The sequence below is a fragment of the Hoplias malabaricus genome, chromosome 6, assembly GCF_029633855.1.
Source record: "Hoplias malabaricus isolate fHopMal1 chromosome 6, fHopMal1.hap1, whole genome shotgun sequence".
Classification (NCBI taxonomy): domain Eukaryota; kingdom Metazoa; phylum Chordata; class Actinopteri; order Characiformes; family Erythrinidae; genus Hoplias; species Hoplias malabaricus.
Genome location: NC_089805.1, coordinates 47,434,374 through 47,453,244, shown reverse-complemented (window position 1 = coordinate 47,453,244; position 18,871 = coordinate 47,434,374). Strand labels below are relative to the sequence as shown.

Below are 18,871 nucleotides of genomic sequence, written 5' to 3'. Positions count from 1 at the left end.
AACGGCCTAGAAACATCTTAGCAACTAACTTGATTACCATAACAACCACTTAGCGAGGAACATTGGTGCAACCAACAGCAATTAAAAGCAACCTAGCAACTGTGAAATATATTGTCATTGTCCAAAAAAAATCATGTCTCCATTATTGACCAGTATTTCTTTACTACATCATTTGAACACAACTGTCCTTCACACTGTGTAAAAATTTCATGATGAATGGATAAAGAGGAATGATCCAAAATCTTTTTACACTGACTTCCATTGAAAGTTAAGAAGGTTGTTTTCTTCCTTCTCCCATGAAGTTACTGAGATACATGTATTTCTTTGCACAGTGACACTACATTTTAATCCATTCAGCTCTTTGCAATCACTGTATTACCTTCAGGAAATGCAAATCTCATTCTCTTTGCTATTTTAGAGTGAGACATTATTTACAGTGAGACACAGTCACTCTTCAGAAACATAAAGGTGGTTTCAGTTCATTCAAACTGGATATACTCAGTCATTTTATAGAGTTCATATAGGATTTATGTAGAAGAATTATATGTCTTTGCACTCAATAATAAATTCACAGGAGTATTTACCTGAGAGTCTCCAGTTTACAGTGTGGACTTTTCAGTCCTTCAAAGATCTTCTCCACTCCTGCATCCCTCAGGTCATTGTTACTGAGGTCCAGTTCTCTCAGAGAGCAGTTTTCTGATTCTAAAACATCCTTCAGAGTTACACAGGACTGATAGCCAAGTTTACACACAGGAAGTCTGCAAAAGAACAAGAAATACAACAGATTCCACAAATCCCTCAGTGGAGGATGTTTTAATTATTATATGCAAAAAGTATATATCTCATATTTCTGTAATGCTGCTATAAACTCCATATAATATACATGAATACAGACCTGAGAGTCTCCAGTTTACAGTGTGGACTCTTCAGTCCTTCAGAGATCTTCTCCACTCCTGAATCCTGCAGGTCATTGTTACTGAGGTCCAGTTCTCTCAGGGAGCAGTTTTCTGACTGTAGAGCTGCAGTTAAAGTAGTGATGGACTGTTCAGAGAGATTACAGCCAGCAAATCTACAACAGAGAAGAAACACAGTGATTAAAACTGACACAGACAGGACAGAGTTACTGATTCAGGTTAAGTTTAATTTCCGCACTCTCTCTCTCTTTCAGCAAGACTCTTACACTCTTATTACACTTATGACTCTTTGTACACACACAACAAACCCACAGACAGATGTGAACAGAACAGATCTCAGCTGCATTGTGTACAACACAAAAACATTAGATTCCTCTGGGTTCTTGTATTAAAACCTATTTCTAAGGTTTATATTTCAACACTAATGCTGGAAAAGGAGAACACAGTGTTAGAAATGGCATTATTGTTGTGGTTTTGCTGACTGTACATGAATATTTACAAACAGGCAAAACAAAAATGTGCTAACTTGCTAAGTGGTGTATGTGAATAGCTGTGTTCAGTTCACTGGATCATATTTAATAGTCAAATCATTGCTGAATTAGGGCCGGGTACAAGTGTACCCAAACACAGTCATAAATCAGAAAAACTATTACAAGTCAGTTGTAATAAAATAAAAATAATGACTTCATTGAACACAGGAAGTCTCCACACTCCTGCAAGCACAACAGTTTTATATTAAACAAACCAACATTAACCACGTATTAACTTTTCCATCCATTTTCTGTAACTGCTCCATTCTGTTCAGGGTCACGGTGGGTCCTGAGTTTACCAGGAATTACTGGGTCTAAGAATTACACTCTCGACAGAATGAGGGTACCAGTCCATCACTGGCCATCCCACATTCACCCAGTCACTCACACACTCACCACCTTTGAAAATTGTCATACGGCCACTCTACCTACCAACATGTGTGTTTGGATTGTAGGTTGAGAGCAGAGCATTGGGAGGAAACCCACACAGACACAGGAAGAAAACACCACACTTCTTACTGACAGTGACTCGAGGTGAGGTTTGAACCCATAAACCAAGGACCCTGAAGCTGTGTGACAGAGACACCTGTAGCTCCACTGTCAGGGCACTGGGACGGTCATGGCTAAACCTTACTTCTGTGGTTAGTGAAAGATATTTGTATTGCTTATGAAGTGTGTTTTAGGTCATTGTCCTAATGGAAAATCAAACAATGGTCTATGTGAGGGTAGGATTTCATTTTGCTCCCTCCTCTTTTTCCTGATGGTAGGCTTTTATTTTCCTTCTTCCTGTCCATCTGGGTTAACCCTAGCTCCTTGATGCCCCCAGTCCCTCTGCCCCCCTGCAAATGAGCCCACAACTCTTTAGAAGAGCATTTTTCAGGTCCACTGTAGTTCCTGATCTGGTTTGCCTCTAGTTGCTGCCTGATTCTCCTGTTGGTACAAGCTCTGGGCTTAGGTAATATTGTTTTTATTTTATTTTATTTTTTATCTATTGTGGCTAGAAGTGATGGTCCTTTTTAGTTTTACTATATTATAACATTTCAGAGTAGTTTTTAGAGAGCGAGAAAGTGAGACAGAGAATTTAATCCTTATTTCAACAGTAGCTGTCACCTAAAAACCACTAATACATCACTAGACTCTGGACACTAAGTTAATTACGGGAGGAAGTTTTGGCCAAATTTGGTAAAATTATTCATTTGCATTAAATAAAATTAACACGCTAAAGGTTTCCAGTGACTAGTTTAATACTTCCTGAATTTTTAGGAAGCCTTAGTGGTTTGGGGAAAGGAAGTACTCTAGAGGTATGTTGAATTTAGGTGTGGTTAACATTGTATGGTTGTTGGTGTGTAGCCCTGACAAAGGTGTGAGTCCTGTGGAGCAGTCAAGGCAATCTCCTCAATTTCTGGTCAGAAAGCAGCCGGAGAGCAGAGGAATAGGAAAGAAAACACTCTTCTGCTGACTGTCAAAGAAGATAAACAGCCAGCACGTGAGTCTGGTCACATTACTCCAGGAGGAGGGGACCCGAAGCCATGCAGGACTGGAGGATCACTATTGCAAGGACAGATCTCCCTCCACATGTGCCTTTAAAAGCAACTCTCACAGAGCAACAAGGGAGTGTGGTTATATTCCATATGAGTGGATGGTACTAACATTTGTCTTCCCTCCAACTTACTCTCTTAGATGACTGACTGTGAAAGGACTGCTTCTCTCTTTGGACTCCTGATCTCCACCGGCTGAGCACCCTTCCTCAGGAAGTCTGCCTCACTCCACCGTTGATGGCAGCCTGGAGCTAACAAACTCTTCCTTACTTTTCCCCCAGCCCAAGACTTCCACAATAAAACCTCCTAAAGAAATTAAACCTACCTGTGTGTGTTTCCTGGCCGACTGGTACATAGCACCAGTTCTCAGTACATTTGTGTTTGGTGTGTGCCTGCTGGATGCTTCTTTTTCTCTCCCTCCAGGCTCAAGAGAGGCTAGTGATCTGAGCAATGGGGATCCTCATTCTAGAGAAATTTCTTCCTGCTTTTGGTAGTGGATATTAAAATGTGTCTTGGGTAGCTATCTTAGAATTTTGGATCAAAATAAAAGTAATGCTACTCATATCTTGTGATTGTTGAATAATATTTATGACTTGGAAGCTTGTCTGCTTATCTTACATTTTTCCACTGCATTTGCATTTTTGTGTCTGTGCCAAAACACAATTCCTGAAAGCGGTATTTTGGTCTCATCTGATAATGGAACAATGGTGTTTTGGACATCAACAGGTGCTTTCTTCCCTCTGCTTGTAACCCTTCAAAAAGACTTGTTTTATTCACAGTTCAGATGGTAGTTTGAGAGAAGAACCCAACTAAAGTCTGACGTAACGAATTCCCCAGCTGTGAAACTTGAAGTGTCCTCAGCTACTGGATCCATCCTCCTCAGAGTGTGTAGAGTCGACACAAATAAACATCCTCTTCTCGGCTGATACTTTACATCTCCAGCTGCTGTAACTATTAATTTTGTCTTGAAAACTGACATTCTCATCTTCAACTGTTACATTCTGATGTTTGCAGCTCAACAACTCTTTGTCTCTCACCACTGCTCTATTCTCTGGTCTTTCTCTGAGTGATGGAGGACTGAGGGAATCTGTCCTTTGTCTCAGTTGTCTTCTGTTTTTTGTGTTTTGTCTGCTTCTGTTCTCATTGTCTGCTCACTGTGTTTGCTATGGTTCTGTCACATCTCTTTCTCAATGTATTCTTGTCTGTTTTTTCAAGTCACAGCCCAAATACTGTGCCATTTAAAAGTCCACATCTAGCCAATTACACTCCACATTCCTGGATGTGTTCTTTCTCCACCCATAATATCGAGGATGTATTGAGACATGACTTATGTAGACTTAAGAGTGTCAGATATCCCAGAATGCATTTTGCACCAATCTCAGGTTTTCACTGAGTCTTGTTCACTGACTGTTTCAGGTTATTGTTCTAGGATTCTGTATTTGTTTGTTTCTATAATTGTTCCATGTCTTGTTCTTTGTCTCTGCTCCATGTTTGTGTGTTATTCCCTGACTTTGTTCTTGTGTAGTTCTGATTTTTAGGTCTTAGATTTAGAATTTAAAAATGCAGAGAGGTTCATTACTGCATTTGGAGAGAACAGTTTATGCAGGTGAAGCCAGGGTTTCCCAGGAACTTCTCAACCAGATAGCAACACTTTTTGCAAAAATAAATAATTAATTAAATAAATAAATAAAAATAAATAAATAAAAAAAACCACCAGATTGCAAAATGTCTTTAAGTGTGTGGTAGAGTTGTCTCTCACCAAGAGGTTCACTAAACAAAAGTAGCCCCTGAAAGCCTTTTTATAGCGCAGAGGGGGAAGAATTTTTACATGCTCGTGTGGCAAAGCCCAGTGTCTAATCAGATCACACCTGTAATCTTTATCTTCCTGAGATATAACTGCATGCCCAGTTTTGTGGTAATCTGTGGTGCATTTTTACACACACACACACACACATACACACACATAAATAGAGGGCAGTCATATAAGGATGGCCTCCTCGTTTCTCCACTCAGCTCCACTGACTGTACATGAGCACTCTTGTTGTACAGTTACAGACTGTAGCCTTGTATCTGTTGCTCTACATATTTTTCAGCACCCATTCACCCTGTTGTTCACTGGTCAGGACCCTACATGACCCCCACAGATCAGACATGATTCAAATAGTGTTGGTGGCACTGGTACAAGTGGATCAGACACAGCAGTGCTGCTGTAGTTGTTAAACAGCGTCCACTCCCTGTCCACATTGTTAGACACACCTACCTCACTGGTCCACCTTTTAGGTGTAAAGTCAGAGATGGTAACCCAAGCTCTGGGCTTAGGTAATATTGTTTTTATTTTATTTTATTTTTTATCTATTGTGGCTAGAAGTGATGGTCCTTTTTAGTTTTACTATATTATAACATTTCAGAGTAGTTTTTAGAGAGCGCGAAAGTGAGACAGAGAATTTAATCCTTATTTCAGCAGTAGCTGTCACCTAAAAACCACTAATACATCTCTAGACTCTGGACAATAAGTTAATTACGGGAGGAAGTTTTGGCCAAATTTGGTAAAATTATTAATTTGCATTAAATAAAATTAACACGCTAAAGGTTTCCAGTGACTAGTTTAATACTTCCTGAATTTTTAGGAAGCCTTAGTGGTTTGGGGAAAGGAAGTACTCTGGAGGTATGTTGAATTTAGGTGTGGTTAACATTGTATGGTTGTTGGTGTGTAGCCCTGACAAAGGTGTGAGTCCTGTGGAGCAGCCAAGGCAATCTCCTCAGTTTCTGGTCAGAAAGCAGCCAGAGAGCAGAGGAATAGGAAAGAAAACACTCTTCTGCTTGCTGTCAAAGAAGAGTCTGGTCACATTACTCCAGGAGGAGGGGACCCGAAACCATGCAGGACTGGAGGATCACTATTGCAAGGACAGATCTCCCTCCACATGTGCCTTTAAAAGCAACTCACACAGAGCAACTAGGGAGTGTGGTTATATTCCATATGAGTGGATAGTACTAACATTTGTCTTCCCTTCCACATTGTTAGACACACCTACCTCACTGGTCCACCTTGTAGGTGTAAAGTCAGAGATGGTTTGACATGGGGCTTCTGTCACAAGGCTGGTTCATAGGCCTCTAAAATGTTAGTTTAATTTTTCCTGTACAAAAGCTTTACCTGAACGGAGACCTTTTGACCTAGGGCCTTCAAGCCCAGTGTACTCCATATCCCTGTGGCTCAGTGTGAATCTGGCTGCCTCAACTCAGCCACAGCTCCGCTTTATATGGGCTGCCCCATACACCCTGCCCCAGGGTAATGTCAGCACACCACCAAGAAGGACAAAACACATCCAACAGGATTAACTGTGGACACAAGAGGAAGCTGTCTGAAAGGGATGTTCGGGTGCTGACCCGGATTGTATCCAAAAAACATAAAACCACGGCTGCCCAAATCAGGGCAGAATTAAATGTGCACTTCACCTCTCCTGTTTCCACCAGAACTGTCCGTCGGGAGCTCCACAGGGTCAATACACACGGCCGGGCTGCTGTAGCCACACCTTTGGTCACTCATGCCAATGCCAAACATCGGTTTCAATGGTGCAAGGAGCGCAAATCTTGGGCTGTGGACAATGTGAAACATGTATTGTTCTCTGATGAGTCCACCTTTACTGTTTTCCCCACATCCGGGAGAGTTACGGTGTGGAGAAGCCCCAAAGAAGCGTACCACCAGACTGTTGCATGCCCAGAGTGAAGCATGGGGGTGGATCAGTGATGGTTTGGGCTGCCGTATCATGGCATTTCCTTGGCCCAGTACCGAACCATTCTGGAGAACCATGTGCATCCAATGGTTCAAACATTGTGTCCTGAAGGCGGTGCCATGTATCAGGACGACAATGCACCAATACACACAGCGAGACTGGTGAAAGATTGGTTTGATGAACATGAAAGTGAAGTTGAACTTCTCCCATGGCCTGCACAGTCACCAGATCTAAATATTATTGAGCCACTTTGGGGTGTTTGAGGAGCGAGTCAGGAAACGTTTTCCTCCACCAGCATCACGTAGAGACCTGGCCACTATCCTGCAAGAAGAATGGCTTACAATCCCTCTGACCACTGTGCAGGACTTGTATATGTCATTCCCAAGATGAACTGACGCTGTATCGGCCGCAAAACGAGGCCCTACACCATACTAATTAATTATTGTGATCTAAAACCAGGTATGGTCTAAACTCAGGTTTCAGTTTCATTGTCCAATCCCTGTATGTATATATACATATAGTGGAACCTCTACCTCTACCGAACTTGATCTGTTCCGTGACCCGGTTCGTAAGTGGAAAAGTTCGTTTCTCGAGTCAATTTTCCCCATTTAAAATAATGGAAAATCAATTAATGTGTTCCAGCCCCCACCCCGAAAGTCACCCTTATTGCACTGATATATGTTTACAACACTCTCAAATAAGTAAAAAAAATACATGTAGCATTATTAAAAATAAAAGAGAAATACAGTGGTAACAGTAATAAAAAAGAAATAAAAAAGTTGTAAGTGGTTACACATCGCTACCTTGAAGACGTGACGACTGGCTGGAGGAGTAACACAGGCACTGGCTGTATGACGGGAGGTGGGGGGTGGGTGGAATAACGGAGAGTAGGTGGTGAATGTGGGGAGACGAAGCGTAGATACGGCTTAACTTAACTCGAATTTCGATGTCTGCTATTTACACTAATGCTAAATTGGTAAAACTACAATTTGTTAAACTTAAAAGCTTGAGGGTCGAGAGAACGAGAGAAAATGGGTCAATGACTCAAGTCTGGGCGCGCTGGGAGACTCGCCTATTGGGGTCAGTGGCCAATCTTCAAATATAAAAAATGCCCGGTTCGTATCTTGGAAAGTTCGTTAGTATAGGCGTTCGTTATATATATAGTGCTGCCACTGCTGGAGTGCAGTAGCGCCGCGAGCCCACTAGGAAGAGCAGGTGAGCTTGTTAACCTAAGATTCTGCAGTAGAAGAAGAAAAGGTTGAGTCTGAACTGGTAGCAGCACACATGTTGTTTGCAAAGTTGTTTTCACACAGAACATGGGAAATAAATGCCTGTAAGTATGAGTGCATTCTAAGTTCGTGTCGAGTGAGTAATGTAATGTAGTTTTGTAGTCTTGTTTGATGTTATCCTGCAGTCGCGCTCGTCAATGCTAATCGCGTTAGCTTGTCTATGGGAAAACCCATTATATGTTAGCATCGAGCTAGCGGGATGCATGCTACCCATTGTTTACTCTTTTTCTGGTGGCTATGCCAGCTACATTTTGAGATAGCGGAGCTCCAATTTATAACCTGTACTAGTAGAAATGTTATGTGACTATATGCATGTTGTAATGTGTTCTTTCTTGTGTTTGTAGTTTTACAGTGCATTCATTTGAGAATCAAATAAACCCTGCTACAATGGTGGAAAACTTTTGCCTCTTATTTTGAAGAACTGTTATCTATCTGCATAACTGGACATCCGTATGTGCGTGTGTGTATGTATGTATGTGTGTATGGGCGACACTCACGGAGCTGTTCTGCAGTTAGAGATCGCTGGGATGAGTCTCTGATAACCCTTTTCTGATGTGCTGTATTTCTTCAGGTTCAGCTCCTTCCTCACGTTCTCTGAATGGAGACGGAAGTAGGCTATGGCTGAGCACTCTGCAGGAGACAGCTGCTTTTTAGAGCGTCTGTCTGGAGTTAGAGAGAAACAGGGGGAGACACTGCTGTCAACTGGCTGTAACTTTCTGAACAATCCATTTTCTGAAAAAACCTTTAAGTTTACAGTGCATGTAGGTTTTTACATTTAGAGTTGTCTTTCCTGAAAACTAATGAACTGTATGAGGGTGTATGGTAGTGTGTGTGAGTCAAATCTGAATTTTGATTTAATCAGCATCTCACAGTGCAGTTTATTACTATATTCCAGAAATGTATATTTGATTAAATGAATAAACACGAGTAAAGTGGCATTTTAAATAAAAGTCAAAGTAAAAATATATGTTGCCATACGCCCAATGATTCCAGGTAGGCTCTGGACCCACCACGACCCTGAACTGGATAAGGGTTACAGACAATGAATGAATGAATGAAAAAGATATGTTTGTAGATATTTCTGTGTCTGGAGCTTCACTGATTTGGTAAAAGATGCAGCAGTTCAGAACAATTCAAATTATGAACGGACATTTTGGAATGATATGAACTGAAATGTGCAATAATTTGTCATTGTACAGCGTACAGCAAAATGCCTTCCGCATGTAACCCATCTGTTTCATTGAACACACACATGCACTAGTGCAGTAGGGTCAATGAACATACTCCAAGAGTGGTGCCCAGGGAGCAGGAGTTTATGTGCCATGTTCAAGGGCAGCCCAGCCATGCCCAATTTTTCTGCCAGTCATGGGATTCAAACCACCAGTCTTCCAGTCCCAAGCCTACTTCTCTAACCGTTAGGCCACAGCTCCATAAAACCCAGGAATTATGAAGCTGAGATCCCCACATTTGTGGAGTTCAAAAATGTCAGCAAAACAGGGACTGAGCCTCATTTTGGGTGAACCACCTTAAATCATGTGTCGCCCCTCACAGAACTTGAACTCAGTGACTTAAAATACTGTCTTACACTGAGAACACACACTATTTTCAGAGACAGGGCACAAGACCGAAATAAAGCATTAGGCACTGGCTCAGTGGGGGCAGGCACAAAAACCAGATGTGTACACACTACACAACCACACTGAACAGCACCCTTTAATGGAAAACCAACACAGTGAAAACCACACAGCTCTGCTCTGAGAGATGATCCAATGACACAGAGCAGAATGCTCTCTTTATACTCTCTGACCTCACACAGGTCTCCAGCCACATGAGGATGGCCTTAGAGGCTAATCAAGCGTCACACGAACCTTGGGCAAGCTGTGGATCCAGTGGTTGATTCTATTATAAAAATAAAACTACTAAAACTGTGTCTGCACCATATGACTTTAGCTCAGTGCTTAATTAAGAGTGTTTACAGCTGGAGCACAGCCAAGAGAGAACAGCCCACTGAATCTAAAAGATGTTTAACATCACTGAATGTAAAAGCTAGATGCACTACAGCCTACCCCCTAAAAACAAATGAAAAATTACACACACCCCAATATCAGAGGTGTTGTAAAATGAACATTGTGTAAAATGCGATATAAACAAGTATCTGATGTTTTCATTCTCTTGAAGTTTTATTAAACAATAGAATTGTAAAGAAAGGGTTTCCAGTGTTGAAACTGACTAACTGTATAGCATTAATTAAATAGTCACTGTCAAAAAACCCATGTATCTCCAAAATACTAACTTCACAGGAGAAGGAAAATACCTTCTTAACTTTCAGTGGAAACCACTGTAAAATAATTTTATTCCAAGTCTAGAGCATTTCTATTGGTCCATACATCACACGGTGTGTATGTGATGTAGTAAACTAAACATCCACAAACATGGAGATACATGTTTTTCATTGGAAAACAGAGAATTACTTTATAAACACATTTAGAATTTAATGCCTGCAACACAGTTCAAAATGTTTGGAGAGAGGAATCTTTATCAGTGTTCCATCTCCTTTCATTGAAGAGTTTGGGGAATCAGGATTCTAACTGCTACAGTTTTCCGAGGGGAAATTGTGTCCTTCTCGTTCAGTAGAAGACTTTTGCTGCTCAACAGCCTGTGGTCACCATCCTCGGATACTCCTCTACACAATGCACCACAGGAAACAGGTCTGGACCAGAGGCCAGTCAAACACAGTGTCAATTAGATCACGCTGTGGCAGCAGGTGCAGAATGAGGCCTGGCATTGTCCTGCTGAAATAACCATGGACTTCTCAGAAAAAAATGTCTCAAAAATCCCAATATACACTTTTTACATCAGTGGGACCTTCACACACATGAAAGTCACGAATGCTGCGTAAACCAATACTTTAACAGATGTTTGTTTTTGCAAATATTGTTGTGAACAGTCTGTATGGTCCCTTTCCTCTTTGGCATGGAGTACTCAACATTCATATTTTCTGAAAACAACCTGAGACTTGGACTCAACTGATCACAGCAGGCTTTCACTGTCTTTCTGACCATCTGAGATGAGCTCTGGCCCAGAGAGGGTATTTCTGAAGGGGTTTGATGTACTTCTTTCTCCTTGTGTATTAGAGTTCATTCATTCATTTTCTGTTACTGCTATATCGTGATTAGGATTGAAGCAGGTCTGGAGCCTATCTGGATTCACGGGACAGAAGGAAGGAACACACCAAGGACGGAGCACCTGTCCATCCCAGAACATCCCACACTCGTTCACTCGCACCTGCGGACAGTTTCACACACTCGCACCTGCGGACAGTTTCACACACTCGCACCTGCGGACAGTTTCACGCACTCGCACCTGCGGACAGTTTCACGCACTCGCACCTGCGGACAGTTTCACGCACTCGCACCTGCGGACAGTTTCACGCACTCGCACCTGCGGACAGTTTCACGCACTCGCACCTGCGGACAGTTTTACGCACTCACACCTGCGGACAGTTTTGCATAGCCAATCCACCTACCAACACATGTGATTGAACTGTGAGAGGAAACCACAGCATCAGGAGGAAACCCACACAGACACAGAGAGAACACACCACATTCCTCACAGACAGTGACTTGAGGAAAGGAACCCACCCAGGACCCTGAGATGGGCAGTTGTGTGGCAGGAGAGTTCTGCAGTACTCTTGAGCTCTTGTGACTAAATTTATAACAGTAGCATGATGTTTTTAAGGCACTGAGGGCATGAGGTCAAAAACATTAAAAGGTTTGTCTGGCCTTGTCCTACACAGAGACGACTCTGGAGTTCCTGAATCTTTTCTGTGTATAATGCACTGCAGATTGTGAAAGACCTACATTCTTCCTCGTCTTCCTCGTTATGTTTTTAAACTGATGGACAATTCTCTCGCAAAGTTCGGCCCAAATAGTGACCACACTGTTGACTGATGCAGAGACTGACCCTTAGGTGGATGGTCCTTTTATACGTATTGTGGACTACTGAAAACCTGTGAAACTAGAATATTCTATAAACTCTTCCCCCTTATTTTTCTTCTGTCCTGGAGCTTTGGAGCGTGTTGCAGGCGTTAGATCCTAAACATGTTTATATTTATAAAATACAGTGCAGGTCAGGGACGACTTTGGAAATGTTTCTTCATGCTTTTGTTGTTAAATTAAACATCGAGGGAATGAACTCATCACAGATTTCTGAGTTTACTGTAGTTTTATACAGGAGGGAGGTCTCATTAATTTAATTATCTGTGTTAATTATATTCCACTCCACTGCACATGATTTACTATAGATTAAAATGGTATAATTTATTCGCTGTGTGATTTTATTGCGTTTAAAATCAGTGTCTGGTTTAAATATTATGAGAGTAGCTGCTAAAATGTTTAATAAAAATGTTCATGTGTTAAATAGTGATTTCCCCTACTGTATCTGTTTCTATAACTCAAATATAATGTTGGGCATTGCATATGATTTATCTGAACACATTTAAGCTTTCAGTGTGTGTCTAACCATTATATGATGCTATTTCTCAAAACTCCTGTAATTACACCACGTTATATTTTCTATTCATCCACAGGTTGATTCAAATAGGGCCAGTACAATTCAAACAATGTTAATATTTAAATATTATTAATTAAAATGTTACCTTTTATGGTCCACACTGCAAATGGCACTAATATAATGGAGAAAAGTGAAAGGCAGATGATGGCAATCTTCCAGGCAGCAAAAGGTTTTTCTGAAACACAGACCATGTAACTTTTACAGCAGGATAAACAGGAGTTTAGTGATTGACATATTTTACCATTCCTAAAATGCTGTATTTATCCTCTTCAATGTTTTTTGAAGGATATTATTTAATGATCACACTACCTTTAACATGCAGCGATGACAATGACAATGATTAATTATTCATTAATTATTGTTCTTACCTTTAACTTCTACATATATTTCTATATCATCATACTGCCTTGTTGTTGGGTCCCGAACAAAACAGTTGTACAGTCCCTCATCAGATGTTCGGACTGAGGTGAGTTTGAGTGATGTGTTCCCTATTTCCAGCTCTTCTTTAAACAGAGCTGTCCTCCCTCTGTACGACTCCAACTGCTGACGATTCCTGTCTTCAAAAGCTTCAAATAGATGCACTATTCCCTCAGACTGGGTCAGATCTAGTCTCCTCCATTCAACAGTCTTGTCCTCAGCACTGATGGGGGGTTGGAGAGAACAGGGCAGAACCAGGTCGTCATCAACTTCAACAACTAGAGGAGCATCTGGACCAACTACTTTAAAGCTCTCTGAAAAAAAAAGTACAATAAACTATAAAAATATAACACAGTATCAGTGATTTTTTAAATATTGTTTTCAAACCAGTTTTGCCACATATTTCTAAAACCTGCTATTCACCATTAGACCAAATATTAAAAATAAAAGAAATATTAAATATAGATATAATATCTCAAGTGTTTATCAAAAACGTATGGAAGAGCTCTTTACAGTTTCTCAGTTGATACTCAACACTGTCTTTGGTTCTTTCTTCACTTCTTGATCTTTAGACCAGTGCTTAGTTTTGACCCTAATTTGACCTTTCCTCTATGTTCTGACTACTGTTGTATGTATGTCTTGTACTTATCTTGGATTAGATTGTGTTTGGACTTTTCTTGATTTCAACCAAAACTAGCTATGTTTTAAAATATGTATTTATTGTTTATTTTTACTTTGACTGTGCACTGACTCATACCAGTTATCCTCTAATATCAGAGGAAGGCAGTTTAGCATTGGGGAAAATCATAACACTCAACTCAGAAACGTTGTCTTTAAACAGATCCTTTACACAGTTTATACTTTTCTAGCCCATGTTTAAAATATTGATTCAATAAGTGATGGTGGGAAAAGAGCATTTGCTGAAACAGGAGGCCAGGGGAAGACATGTCTCTTATTGAAATGTGCCCTGAACTGAGACCAGATCTTCAGTCATCCATTCACCAGTGGATTATTTGTGAAGAAAGACTTGCTAAGGGGCAATGGGGCACAAATGAGAGCGAGAGAAGTGACTTTCCTTGAATTATTATTAGATACTTGTGTAAAGCCCCACTCTTCAGGATGATATTTACTGTTTAACATGGGTTTCTTGTAGAAACACAGTTTCACTCCTCAGTTGATCTTCAGGTGTAAACACTTTGTTGATCTTAGGATTATTTAAACCTCATTCCCCCTCACTAAACTGGTGATTGGTGATTGCTTTTCCAGTATGACCACAGGAACCACTGAACCTTTACAAACACATCTTCCAGCAAATTCTCTACTAAAAGCTTTGATTTTTGGTAAGCTTTTAGTTTGATTTTTGATTTGACAAAGGGGATCTTGACCATAGCCCTGTGCAGTGATTTAGATCATTGCCAATAATTCACTTTGTCAGCTCTGAGCATTACATTTCTATTTTAATAATCTGTTTTTTGACCAAATCCTGGTCTCTGATTTCTCCTTGTGTTTGTCTCTTCAGTTTATGTTTTTACACTGAGCTGACTCTGGACTGTTTTTTTTTTGTTTGTTTCATCAACAGTTATCAGCTCAGACTGGGGTCCTACTTGTGCCGACTCATTCCTGATACAATCAAACACACACAAATAACACAGTACAGTAGTGTGGACACTTACGTGTTCTAGTCTCCACACAGACAGAGAGAATGAGAGCTGTCACAATGAGAAACTTCATCCCTGAAAAACAAATGAAGATTTTCTCACATCAGCTGAACACACTCTAAAGCTCCATTTACATAGATTCATGTATTCCTCTGTCTGTAATATTCAGATACTCCTACAGATCTTCATTTACTGAATCAGATGTTAGACCAGAGCTGAAATGTAAGATTACAAAAGGAAGATTTTTGTTTATTTCAAAATCCAAAGACACAAATTAGAACAAACCAAAAAATAAGTAAATGAATCAATCAATAAACACATTCCGATACATAAAGTAAAAGTGATTTTGATTCCTGTAAATTCCATCAGTCTCTTTGTAACATTAAAGGAGAGAAACAACCCCAAACAATGTGTTCTGTAAAACTGGTGGAATTCACTTTATTTAAATTGTACTGCATTTGCTCTGTATCTGAGAACAGAACTATAACCAGGAGCAGACCCAAGACCCAAGGTGCTGGGAAAAAGTCATTCCTCACTCTCACAGTTCTTTATAAGTACAGCACTAAGCTAAGTGACCCACCCACACCAAAGACTATATCTTGGGAAAAGACGTCACCTTGATGAAACCATGGGGTTTCCCACAACACCGCCCCTTGCACTGAACCATACACAACTATTTAAACAGTTATAATAGTTAAATAGTTGTGTGTTTGATAATGAGTAGGTCCCCAGTACGGCAGCTATTTTACACTGTGATGTCAGCTGCAACCAATGAACAGAAAGAACACAGCACAGATTCCACTTTCCACTGTATTTTACAGAATGTGTCGACTTTTCTGAAGAAGGGTTTGTACTTTTCCTCTATATTTTAATTTTTATTAATTTTATTAATGTGTTTCCATTCATTCAATGGATCTCATATACTTTTCATACACACACTCACACTCACACACACACACTGTATCTCTAACACTGATTATTAACATTCTGTATTCATCTTGTGTTCTTTTCAGTTTATAATTTCTCTCTCTCTCTCACACACACACACAAACACTTACACACACACACAAACACACACACAAACAGAAAAATCTTTAATCCTCATGTCATTAAATGTTATTTTTACCTCTGTATTTCTCTCTGTTTCTGATCGTCACAAATTCTTCACAGCAGCACTTTCACTTTTTTTTTTAAATCCAGTTTGGACTGGATCAGACTCACACAGGAGGAAGTGCTGGAGCTTTATTGTGGATTAAACATGGGCGGAGTCACGTTGTACTCAGGCACCTCCCTGTGTTTCTCTTAGAGTGAGACGTCTGTTTAACTGTGAATGACTTACATCAGGCAGAACAGACCACACACCACAGGACACATCACAGACCACAGAGCACAGGACACAACACAGAGCACAGGACACAACACAGAGCACAGGACACAACACAGAGCACAGAGCACAGGACACAACACAGAGCACAGGACACAACACAGAGCACAGGACACATCACAGACCACAGAGCACAGGACACAACACAGAGCACAGGACACAACACAGAGCACAGGACACAGGACACAACATGGAGCACAGAGCACAACACACAGCACAGGACACAACACGGAGCACAGAGCACAGAACAAAACACAGACCGCAGGACACAACAGAGAGCACAGGACACAGGACACAACAGAGAGCACAGGACACAGGACACAACAGAGAGCACAGGACACAGGACACAACACGGAGCACAGAGCACAGGACACAGGACACAACACGGACCACAGAGCACAGGACACGACACGGACCACAGAGCACAGGACACGACACGGACCACAGAGCACAGGACACGACCCGGACCACAGAGCACAGGACACAACACGGGACACAGAGCACAGGACACAACACGGACCACAGAGCACAGGACACAACACACAGCACAGGACACAACACAGACCACAAAGCACAGGACACAGGACACAACACTGACCACAGGACACAACACGGACCACAGAGCACAGGACACAGGACACAACACTGACCGCAGGACACAACACAGAGCACAGGACACAGCGAACAGGACACAACAGAGAGCACAGAGCACAGGACACAACACAGGACACGACACGGACCACAGAGCACAGGACACGACACGGACCACAGGACACAACACGGACCACAGGACACAACACGGACCACAGGACACAACACGGACCACAGGGCACAGGACACAACACGGACCGCAGGACACAGCGAACAGGACACAACACGGAGCACAGGACACAACAGAGAGCACAGAGCACAGGACACAACACGGACCACAGAACACAGGACACAACACGGACCACAGGACACAACACGGACCACAGGGCACAGGACACAACACGGACCGCAGGACACAGCGAACAGGACACAACACGGAGCACAGGACACAACAGAGAGCACAGAGCACAGGACACAACACGGACCACAGAACACAGGACACAACACGGACCACAGAGCACAGGACACAACACAGAGCACAGAGCACAGGACACAACACGGACCACAGAGCACAGGACACAACACGGACCACAGAGCACAGAACACAACACAGAGCACAGAGCACAGGACACAACACGGAGCACAGAGCACAGGACACAACACGGAGCACAGAGCACAGGACACAACACGGAGCACAGGACACAACACGGACTGCAGAACACAGACCGCAGGACAAAACACAGACCTCAGGACACAACACAGAGCACAGGACACAACACAGAGCACAGGGCACAACACGGACCACAGAGCACAGGACAAAACACAGACCGCAGGACACAACAGAGAGCACAGGACACAGGACACAACACGGAGCACAGAGCACAGGACACAGGACACAACACGGACCACAGAGCACAGGACACGACACGGACCACAGAGCACAGGACACAACACGGACCACAGAACAGGACACAACACGGACCACAGAGCACAGGACACAACACACAGCACAGGACACAACACAGACCACAAAGCACAGGACACAGGACACAACACTGACCACAGGACACAACACGGACCACAGAGCACAGGACACAGGACACAACACTGACCACAGGACACAACACGGACCACAGAGCACAGGACACAGGACACAACACTGACCGCAGGACACAACACAGAGCACAGGACACAGCGAACAGGACACAACAGAGAGCACAGAGCACAGGACACAACACAGGACACGACACGGACCACAGAGCACAGGACACGACACGGACCACAGGACACAACACGGACCACAGGGCACAGGACACAACACGGACCGCAGGACACAGCGAACAGGACACAACACGGAGCACAGGACACAACAGAGAGCACAGAGCACAGGACACAACAGAGAGCACAGAGCACAGGACACAACAGAGAGCACAGAGCACAGGACACAACACGGACCACAGAGCACAGGACACAACACGGACCACAGAACACAGGACACAACACGGACCACAGGACACAACACGGACCACAGGGCACAGGACACAACACGGACCACAGGACACAACACGGACCACAGGGCACAGGACACAACACGGACCGCAGGACACAGCGAACAGGACACAACACGGAGCACAGGACACAACAGAGAGCACAGAGCACAGGACACAACACGGACCACAGAACACAGGACACAACACGGACCACAGAGCACAGGACACAACACGGACCACAGAGCACAGGACACAACACGGAGCACAGAGCACAGGACACAGGACACAACACGGAGCACAGAGCACAGGACACAACACGGAGCACAGGACACAACACGGACTGCAGAACACAGACCGCAGGACAAAACACAGACCTCAGGACACAACACAGAGCGCAGGACACAACACAGAATGTTTATTGCACTACAGCTCCAGCACACAACAGCACAGAATACAGCACTAGAGACAAAAGACTGGTGAAGTGTCCAGAGGAGTTTAGTGCACACTCCAAAGGACCTCAGTTTCCTCAGAGAGTACAGACGACTCGGTCGTGTCCTAAACACTGCACAGGTGTTAGAGCTCCATCCAGTCTGTCGTCCGAGAGCACACCCAGGTCCCAGTAACTACCAGCAACCTCCATTTCCCCTCCATCGATGGAGACTGGTGACGATGCAGGTCTGAGTTTACTGTCCACCACCATCTCCTTCCTCTTACTGATGTTGAGCTGCAGATGGTTCCTCCCTGAGTAACACAGTCT

The 18,871-nt window shown here is 42.7% G+C and overlaps 1 protein-coding gene across 2 annotated transcripts in view; it reads right to left on the bottom strand.

Moving 5' to 3' along the window:
- The window catches only part of LOC136699216 (NACHT, LRR and PYD domains-containing protein 9-like), a 40,417-nt gene that overhangs the window by 20,285 nt on the left and 1,261 nt on the right, over positions 1-18,871 (bottom strand). Inside the window, exons 1-7 of one of the 2 annotated variants that reach the window (XM_066673741.1) lie at positions 15,776-16,159; positions 14,665-14,724; positions 12,943-13,305; positions 12,660-12,749; positions 8,500-8,665; positions 896-1,069; positions 585-758 (exon numbers count right to left, since the gene is read on the bottom strand). In XM_066673741.1, coding sequence (XP_066529838.1) covers positions 585-758; positions 896-1,069; positions 8,500-8,665; positions 12,660-12,749; positions 12,943-13,305; positions 14,665-14,722 — 1,025 coding nt within the window. In that variant the 5' untranslated portion in view covers positions 14,723-14,724; positions 15,776-16,159. Of the gene's footprint in view, positions 1-584; positions 759-895; positions 1,070-8,499; positions 8,666-12,659; positions 12,750-12,942; positions 13,306-14,664; positions 14,725-15,775; positions 16,160-18,871 lie in introns of those variants that run through there. The other variant, XM_066673740.1, reaches the window with a different exon arrangement.